Raw genomic sequence first — 10,251 nt, 5'->3', positions numbered from 1 at the left:
ATATAATATTGCATATGTCTGAACTAGATTTGGCACATCACAGTAAAATATATCACTTACACATAAAACCTAAGCCTGAATTAGGTCCGACATCCCCAAATAAAATCTATTACCTACATATAATGCCTCAAAGCATGCAGTAAAATCCTGTGTGAGGCAACTGTTATTTGTATGGCCGGTACAGAACATGCTAGGGGATGCCACTTAGATCTTTAGAATATTAGGTTAAGGGACAAAACATTCTAAAACTGTTAAACAACATCAATACAAAAATAAGTCACATGCCAGACACTAGAAAACAGCCATCCAGTCATGTAGGGAATCCCAGACATATACACAAACATTACCTTCTGAACCTGGTAGATCTGTATAGAGAGAAAAGAGAAGAGTCAGAAAGAAGCAAGCAGAATTATAGTGACAGAAGAGTGCAGCTGAAGGGGAAAAAGTCATTACATGCAGTTTGTGTACACAATACCCAACTAAAGCTACAGCTTGTCACTTTCTGATGGGATTGTTACATCAATCGTTACTCCGTCATTGTGTATCCAGCTAGTACAAGTAAACGTTTTCAGTATAATACCTGAAGAGCCAGCAAGCAGAAAGTGTTAATAAGAAAGATTTGTCACTGTTGCCCGAGTTACAGAAAGAAGCAGCAAACAAACTCTCCAGGAGACGGATCTCTCTAGTGTTATGAGGTGTTTAAATCTGTGTGGTATAGACAGAGTACCTCCTCTCTGGGCACCTGCTGGATCTCTGGCAGAGAGGCCTGGAGACATACAATCCGTAGAGAGGGGGTGTGGGCAACCTCTGGGCCTCCAACACTTGGGATTGGCAGCATCAAGAGTACAATTTAGGTCAGGCTGGCACGTGACAACCCTACAGTATACCACCATGTCTGTGATTTGAGAAGAGTTACCCGGCTGTGCTGCCGGATCCTGTTACAAGTAACCGGAGCTAGACATGTACATGTAGGTGTTGTGGATGTGCCAGGCCGTCCATTTTCAGGACTGTAGTAAAGAAGCACACAATAGCTACTTTGTAAACTCTTCATTATATTCACTCCATGCTGACAAATCCTCCTGACACAGGTCAGCAGTATGTGCAATGCCAGCCTCAAGGCTCTGTTGCATGTGAAGAGAATACAGAGATCCCCAGTCTGCAAGGTTTGATACAGTTACAAAACGGAGTGTATAAACAAAGGTGACATTTCTAACCACCCAGACAGGTCTGAGCACTTCGATCATGTTACTGTCAGAGCCAACAAAGACAGGTAACACTGCTCCTTCCCTCTGTCTGTTTACTCAGACATCCAACTAATGATTTAAGAGGATCAGAAAGGAGGGGATGTGAGAGGAGAAGAAGAATGCAATAACACTGCAGCAAGAATCAGCTTTACACTACCAATCTCCAACCATTTACAGAAATATCTGTAAAATATAAGTCAAGGCAACTGGACTTGCTGTATTTTTCTTGAAGACGTTTCACTGGTCATCCAACCAGCTTTCTCAATTCAGAATGACTTGTACAAAAAATTATCTGGGAATAAATATGGTGGATGTCGCTCCAATCCACATAATCTCCATATTCACCATATTTATTCCCAGATAATTTTTTGTACAAGTCATTCTGAATTGAGAAAGCTGGTTGGATGACCAGTGAAACGTCTTCAAGAGAAATACAGCAGGTCCAGTTGCCTTGACTTATTTTTTTACAGATATACCATGACCTGAATGAATGAGACCCTTCAGACATTAAGGGTTAGTTCACACCAGAAACTGCATCACAATTGCGTGAGTTGCATTGCGATCCGTTTTGATACGTTTTTGATGCGTTCCGATGCATTGGTTTTTTTGAACTAAAATGCTAAATTAGACAATTAGGTCACTTCCTTTTTCCTGTCAGAGCATTTCCTCCGTTTGTTTTGGAGCTCAGACATGCTTGCTTTGTTGGCAGGCATGGTGATAGTGTTGGCTGTACCTACAAAGAGGAAGTCCCTGGATGCCTGAGGAAGGGACTTTTGCTGTTCCGAAACGTCGCTCTGATGACGTGACACCTATGAAGTCAATAAACATTGACTTTTCTACATGCTGGAGTGCTTGTGACCTTTTTTGAATTTTCTGGATTTATTCTGCGGAGGCATCCGCGGTCATTTCCGCACCCACCCTACAATTTGGCGACTGCATCACAACTGCATATGGTGTGCACTAACCCTTACAGAAAGAACCTGGCCGGGTCAAACCTGTGATTAGAGCAGATTTCTGAATGATAGAAATGCATGCAACTGATTCCCAATGGTATTATTTACACTCTGCGTTTACCTGCGTTTGTCTGCATCTAATTTAGCGAAAATAGAATACTGTGCGCCCAGAATCCGATTAGAAACTCTAAGTGCCCATTAACACCAAGTCTGGAGCAGATGCAGAGCATTTTCAGAACGCATCAAAAACACATCCAATAGTATTTTGGGCTCTAGTAAACAACAGTGCATTCACTTCCAGTGCATGTGGAAAAACTGCAGCAAGCACTATTTTTTCTGCTCAGTAAACACTCCGGAACGCATCAAAAAAGCATTAAAACGCACCAGAACCCAACCAAAAAAAAAAAAAAAAGCTTCTGGTCAAGTCTGATGATCTAATCATCCCTGGCTGTGGAAAGGAGTGACCTAATGGTCTGGTGATCTTGGAGAGCAGCCATGGCGGACAAATATTGTGGCACAGACCGGTTTGTCACCATGGTAGAAGAGTGTCCGGAGTGATCTGATCCCAGGCACACTCAGTACAATAATAATAGGAGAAAAGCTGATCAATGGAGCAGAATTGCAGCAAGAATATTTCCAGGGTATGGAGAGACACGAGTCAGAAGCTGAACTGTGGTGAGAAGTTCTACTAGAGGAAGAGGGAAATGACCTCAGAAAAATGATCTGCATACTGACAATACAACAAACGCACTGGAACACTAATCTAAATCTGAAACGCATCAAAAACGCGAACAGATCTGCTTGGACTTGGTGTGAACAATCACTGAACATGGCTAAAGGAGTCTTTAAGCAGGAACATTTAAATGCAGGAAAAAGTGATCATAAAAGCACAAGTTGTTTTGACACCCTAGAAAGCATCTCCCGAGTTTAGAAAAGCGAAATGCGGGAGTGACAGGGTGAGTAACGCCATGTTGGGCAGGATACTTAAAGAACTGCAGGCAAATTACAAATTAAACCTGGTTACCCAAGACCCCCTCAAGCACTGCAAGGGTTAAGTGCTCGTTTAAGTCTAGGGTCTAAAATACAAGATATATACTCACTTGATCCCGTCTGGCTGTTAGACCCCTCCCTGCAGCCTATTCTTCCCAGGGCTCTGATGGTCTAAGCCCTGCCGATATCCTCACGTTTAATACAGGTTTATCGACTTGCACTGCACTTGAGGATGCTGAGGGACATTCTACAGCTGGGGCGGAAGGCGTTGAACGGTCACTGCCGCAGGACAGAGGATCAGGTGAGCATATCCTTTTTTATTTTAGACCCTAGACAAAAACGAGCATTTAAGGGCCCATTCCCACCCAATAGCGGTGTTTTTTCAATGGTGGTAGTTAACACCAGTACTTTGTGTTGCATTTAAAGCAGGCTGCATTTTTTACACTGCAACGCATCTTTTAACCACTTGATGACCGGGGTGTTAAACCTCTTTTAAAAACTTTTTTTTACACTTAACTTGCTTGCTATAACATAGGGGGCTAAATAGCCACCAATCTGATAGCTAGAAAAAAATGACAGGCCCTCTTTATGTGAGGTCCCCAAGACCCCTAATGTCACCTAGGGACCCCCAAAGAAGCTGATGAAGCAGAGATCTGCTTCACCAGCTTCTTCTCTGCCTCTCAGCCAGAGAAATGACAGCTAAAAGGTGGAAGTGATACATCGCTTCAGCCTTTAGAGAGAGAAGGAGGAGAGTTCAGTGGTGGGGGAAATGCTGATCTCTCTTCCTTCTCTCTACAAGCAGCCGCTGAGCCCGTGTTCTTGGTCCCGAGCACCGCAGGGGCGACAGCGGCACCCCGGGATAACCGGCAGCGGCAACAGGGGGGGGGCATAGAGCCGGCCGAACGCTTGTATGAAACAGCCGGGTAACGGCTGTACACATTCCCAAATCATGTCCACCGGCCGGGAAGGATCCGCCACTCGCCCGTAATTTTACGTTGGACGGACGGCAAGCGGTTAATAGTAGCAGTAAAAGGTTAAAAAACAAACAAACATGGAAACACAAATGCGCTTTACGTGCTTTTATATGCAGTTTTTGTAACCCCTCTGCAAAGGGTTAATTTGTAATCTGCCTGGAGTTCTTCTTTAACAGAAATCATTAGGACAAACATTCACATTTGTAAATTATATCCCCGGGGAATGAAGGGGAGATATTGTGACAAGGGCTCCTAGAATATGTTTTTTTTCCCCTAGTGTACATAACATTCCCTCAACAGAAAAAACAAAGTAGTAGGTATGATGCTCTTCGCAAAGTTATTATAGTGTATTTCCATTTTTGCAGCCAAACTGGGATAATACCTACTTTATATTTGTTACGTGTTCCCATTCACACCGCATAACTTAAAGCCTAGTTTTACCCCTTCTATGTAATATTGAGGGGGCTGGGGAGTTATGTTTACTATATTTATCCCTGTCTATAATGTGTTGGCAGATCTCATTATCAGTTGTAAACTAGATGTCCAGGACTGTCTGTCCTAACAAAGGGTTAACAATCTTAAAGCTTGGGTAGTAGGTACCTTGGGGTAATTTATCAAGACTGGAACAGACAGAATCTGGAGCAGTTGCCCATAGTAACCAATCAGCTTCTCTCTTCAGTTTGTTAAGTTAAGCTTTGAAAATGAAAGAGAAGCTGATTTTGCAGAACGTCCTTCAGTACGAGGAACATTGAGATTAACCCTTTACAATTAGTTCATTTTTTATTCATTTAACCCCCTGATGACAGTGATGTTCAAAGTATGTTGCTGTCACCAAGTGTGACACTTGGTGAAAGTGGCATTGTATGCCAGATGACTACTATTAGCTTTTAGAGAAAAATGCTAGTTTTCAGTTTCAAACTGAAAAGAACAGGAACATTTCTGAAATCCTAGGGATGTGAGGAGTTACCAAATAAAGGACAAATAAATACATTTTGAACTGCTATTTTTCAAAAAAAATTATAATAAATCAAAACTGGGGAAAAGAATGTTTTCTATGTGATATAAATATATATCCCTATCTGTCCTCTAAAAAAACAACATTATATATATATACACACATATATACACACACACACACACACACACACACGTGTGTGTACCTTTTAAGAAGGTATTTTACTGGCACGGAAGAATCACAGTTAAAATATAAAACGTGCATCAGTCATTAAGGAACAGGAACTGAAAAAAGCTTGGTCATGGAGGGGTTAATGCCCGGAGGTTTATCCTAAACAAGGGAAGAGTTGATCCATGCGTTTATGGTATCATCTCTCATTTTAGATTACTGCATAAAAATGGAACCGGTGTTGGGCTCACACTGACGAAGCTGAACCCCAGGCAAATATAAACTACGGAAATTGAACACTTACATTTTGGTAATTTTCTTTTCCTGGTGCCTTGACATGGCAGCATACCTGTGGAGTCATTAAACTCATAATGTCGGTCCAATCAGGCCACTGGATAACATCAATAGATCTCCATGGATGCTGCCACGTCGGCACCAAGAAACACAAAATATGTAGTTCTGTATTCAGTAATACTTCCAGAATGCATTTTTTGAAATGAAAGCGGTGTAAGTATCTAAATTTGATTTGGTATCTTCCTCCCACAGTGCAGCAACGGAGCTCAGAAAGGAGAAGCAGCACAAGGAACCACATCAGTTGTTCTGCAGTGCAAAGAACATGCTGATAGAGGAGAGAGCAGAGTGACGGGACACTGTGCAGCTTTTCCTTTCACTGTCCACTCGAGACCTGTAGGGGTACACCTCAGAACCGGAAGGAAAGAAAAATTATTTGGCAGGTAAAATGATCCCTTATACGTATTTAATTTGCGTATTTAGCCATTTGCCTGCAGCGCAGTGTTAATGGTCTGTGGAAAGTAAATTCTTCAAAAGCAGTCTAGATGAATAAGATATCATTCACCAGAAGTAGGCCTGGGGTTTAATGACACAGTTTCCCAAGTCCATTTTTAGCCATGAAGAATTTGGCATACTGTGGTTCCATAAATCTCTACACTTCTTAACGTTAAAGTAATGACTTTGATCCATCAATGAGGACTATCAGTTTCAAGATGTAATACCTTTAAGATTTTAAATCCATGTATAGAGCGTGATGAGCACCGGGGCTCTGTTGATTTTAGTTACTCATCTGACACTAATAAAAAGCAGATATCCAGGCTTGATAGGGCCCGAGTCCCAGCAATCCATTTCCTCCTAGCAAAGCAGGAGGTGGTGGTGGCGGCGGTGTTGGGGGGGAATGCATCAATAATACAATGTAAAAACAATGCAAATCAACACACACACACACACACACACACACACACACACACAATATTGCCAAAAGTATTGGGGCACCCCTCCAAATCATTGGATTCAGGTGTTCATGAAATTTCCTTGCTACTAAATATTCCGCGGTCAACTGTTAGTGGTATTATAACAAAGTGGAAGCAACTGGGAACAACAGCAACTCAGCCACGAAGTGGTAGGCCACGTAAAATGACAGAGCGGGGTCAGCGCATGCTGAAGTGCACAGAGCGCAGAAGTCGCCAAATGTCTGCAGAGTAAATAGCTACATAGTATTTGAGGTTGAAGAAAGACACAAGTCCATCAAATCCAATCTACAGACCTCCAAACTTCAAGGCTACAGACCTCCAAACTTCGTGTGGCCTTCAGATTGGCACAACAGTGCATAGAGAGCTTCATGGAATGGGTTTCCATGGCCGAGCAGCTGCATCCAAACCTTACATCACCAAGTGCAATGCAAAGCGTCGGATGCAGTAGTGTAAAGCACGCCGCCACTGGACTCTAAAGAAGTTGAGATGTGTTCTCTGGAGTGACTAATCACCCTTCTCTGTCTGGCATGGATGTGTCTGGGTTTGGCGATTGCCAGGAGAACAGTACTTGCCTGACTGCATTGTGCCAAGTGTAAGGTTTGGTGGAGGGGGGATTATGGTCTGGGGCTGTTTTTCAGGGATTGGGCTTGGCCCCTTAGTTCCAGTGAAGGGAACTCTTAAGGCATGAGCATGACCTCCCAAGTAGACAATGATGTGTAAAAATCCTTCTTGCTATAAGATCTTTGCTGAGTAATGTCTGTACCAAGACTTCTAGCACCTTCTCTCAGTCAGCTCGACTTGTAAAGGCCTCCTCCTCCTACTTCCTTATCTGGCTGGCTGATAAGGTTTGATTTGAGTAAACTGTAGAATAGTGCAGAAATACTTTACTGGCATGACTAACCCTTTCTCTGGAATTTCAATGAAGCTGCAGACATTTCACAATTAAAAGTTATAGATTTGTTATAAACTCCAAGAAATGTTTTGAATGTCACCATTGTTCTTTATTAGGCAGCACAACACATCTTGTAAAACAATTCACATCGTCTATAGAACACAACATCTGGCCCATACTATGCTTTGGTTTATTGTCAGGAACTGTACATTGTGGGCACATCATTCACGCCTGCCTCTGAACAGCTCCTCTATGGCAATCGAGGGCACGATAATAAAGCTATACTTTATCAGCTCCTCTGACTGACATCAATGTGCCAAAAATGAATCTCCTTCCTCTTCTCCTGGTTTGTTAAGGAGGGTAAAACAACAGTCCACCAAAACAAACAGAAGGCTGGTTATAGCTTGTGGTTAAATGGCAGCCTTGGCCTCTAAAACTTAGACGCCCATATTTACATACAGATCTGAAATGTGTGATGCCCAATACAGCTCTAAGTAGAACACTACTGCTCATTAGGTATAGTTGTAGAAGCACTTTGCCATTTTGAAGTCACGTATCCCCTTGGAGGATACACAACAATCTGCTAATGCTTTCAGTTATTGTAGCCAATCTAGCAAATTTCAGAATAGCCAAATGACTAGTCTAGGCTGGAAACTGGCATGGTTAAGCCAGGAATCCGTTCATACACAAAAGTCATTATCTCTAATAATTCTTAGACAGCTATAGAGTCTACTGCAGATCAACAGGCCAAACAGGGACATTACACATCAAGGTGGCCATTCAAAATATCCAATTTATTTTGTACATTGCTGAAGAAAACTATTTCCTGCATTCAGCTCTCAGTTCACTGGGATCACGTTGTCATCTACATGTGACGGTAAGAAATATAACAGTGATCCAGTAGCTCAGCACCGAAATGGACAAGCAGGAATGGCCAACATAATAAACAGAATATCGCTCAAGCAGTTATATGACAGAAGGAAGCTCTGCAGTACTAGGAAAGGATGAATGTACAGTAAACTTCCCCATTATCCGACAGACAAATCAGTAGAGCTCTGAAATTAATACTACATACTTAAGTGCATTTTTTAAAGTACATGTTCAACTTTTAAAAAACTCCCATGTGAATTGGTGGATCAGGGCTTCAGTCTGGCTTACGCGGCCTGTGCCGTGGGCACGGCTGTCGCAGCGTGTGACGTGTGGCTCAGGCCGCATGTGGAGCCCGGAACAGCCCCGAACAGGCAAATCAATCGATAGCCGACGAATCGACGATCGAAAACGTTGCCAACGTTTTCAATCGTCGATTTTAATCGACTAAATCGATTAACTGTTGCAGCTCTAGTTGAATGACCTCTAGATGGTGGGGTGATGTCTGGCGTGTCAGACTCGTGGTAGGACTTCTGGTGTAATGATGTTTGTGTCAAAATAAATTGATATTGACAAGGTGAGTAATCTGGTCTAAACAGAAAGCAGTTGTGTAATACATAAATACATAAACTCACCATTAAGAAAAGTTGCGGGCTCAGCGACGATGGTGATCCGAAACGAACGCTGATGTATTATCCAATGTGTTCAGATATCGATGTGTTAAAGGTGGTGGGTGATGATGTAAAATGATTCTTTTGAATGTTGTTTGTTGTTTTGACCAAGTATCAATGCTGTATGGGAGCTGCCAACCTTTCCCCCACAGCAACATCTATCATCTCCTTGTCCTATTGATTTACCACGTCAGAAGCATATTTGGGACCTCCACGCCACAGGATTCAGGCTGGCAGCTCCCCTACAGCATTGATACTTGGTCAAAACAACGAACATTCAACAGAATCATTTACAGCATCACCCACCACCTTTAACACATTGATATCTGAACAAATTGGATAATACATCAGAGTTCATTTCGCATCATCTTCATGACCGTCGTCGACTGAAGCCCAGATCCACCATATCACATGCGAGTACAACATCTCACATATTCTTCACCCCAACGCGTCACCCCTTATATCTGCGCTAGGTCGTGGCGTTTCTTTTTCCTTTTTGTTTCCTCTAGCACAAACGTCGGATACCCTGGTCCACACATGCCAGGAGCAGCCCACCTGCGCCCAAACTTCCTCCACCCCTTCGGAGAGTGCTTACCTGCTGGACTTGCCCTTAACAACTTTCACATTTTAAAAAACTCCCAAGCTCTCCCATCCAATTCTAAAATTAAAAAGGGAAAGCAGAAATGTAACATTGTAAATACCAGTATAGTTCTCACCTCTTTCTGTTGCCGCTCCAGCTCTTTCATTCGAATTTCTCTTGCTTCAGCTCTTGCTGCTCTCTTTGCCGCCAACCTTGCCTCTGCCTGCCAAAACATGACCATGATAATCAAACAGATGCCTTCAAATAAAGATCACAAAACAATCACTTCCATTACTATTAATAGAGCATTAAGAAGCTTCTAACATGTGCCATTGCCGAAAATATACACTCCTGGGTGTAACACGCAAACAAAGTAACATCAAAGAATGAAAGCTGTAAAGAATCAGCATCTTAAGTGTTAATACTGTGGCCACACAATGTTGGGTCCTGACTTGAATTGCAAACAGGACTCATACTGTACTGTGTTTTCATATTCTCCTTAATATGGATTTGTGCCCACATTCTGAAAATCTCCCTGGTAAGACGCGATCGCAGCCCTGGAGAGCCCGGCAATCGCCAGTACAGCCCCGGCGAGACCCACACGCAGCCCCGGCGAGACCCACACGCAGCCCCGGCGAGATCCACACGCAGCCCCGGAGAGCCCAGCAATAGCCAGTGCAACACTGGAGAGC

General features: G+C 42.9%; 1 protein-coding gene across 9 annotated transcripts in view; it reads right to left on the bottom strand.

Annotated features, from left to right (window-relative positions):
• LRRFIP1 (LRR binding FLII interacting protein 1) overlaps positions 1-10,251 on the bottom strand; it is a 110,263-nt gene that overhangs the window by 51,025 nt on the left and 48,987 nt on the right. For all 9 annotated transcript variants that reach the window (XM_018559958.1, XM_018559966.1, XM_018559962.1 and 6 more), the window contains exons 2-3: positions 9,696-9,782; positions 348-365 (exon numbers count right to left, since the gene is read on the bottom strand). In XM_018559958.1, the coding sequence (XP_018415460.1) occupies positions 348-365; positions 9,696-9,782 (105 nt within the window). The remainder of the gene's footprint in view (positions 1-347; positions 366-9,695; positions 9,783-10,251) is intronic.

This window comes from Nanorana parkeri, unplaced genomic scaffold (assembly GCF_000935625.1).
Source record: "Nanorana parkeri isolate BGI_ZX_2015 unplaced genomic scaffold, ASM93562v1 scaffold423, whole genome shotgun sequence".
NCBI lineage: Eukaryota > Metazoa > Chordata > Amphibia > Anura > Dicroglossidae > Nanorana > Nanorana parkeri.
The sequence above is the reverse complement of the archived record's forward strand: the minus strand, read 5'-3'. Positions and strand labels throughout refer to the sequence as shown.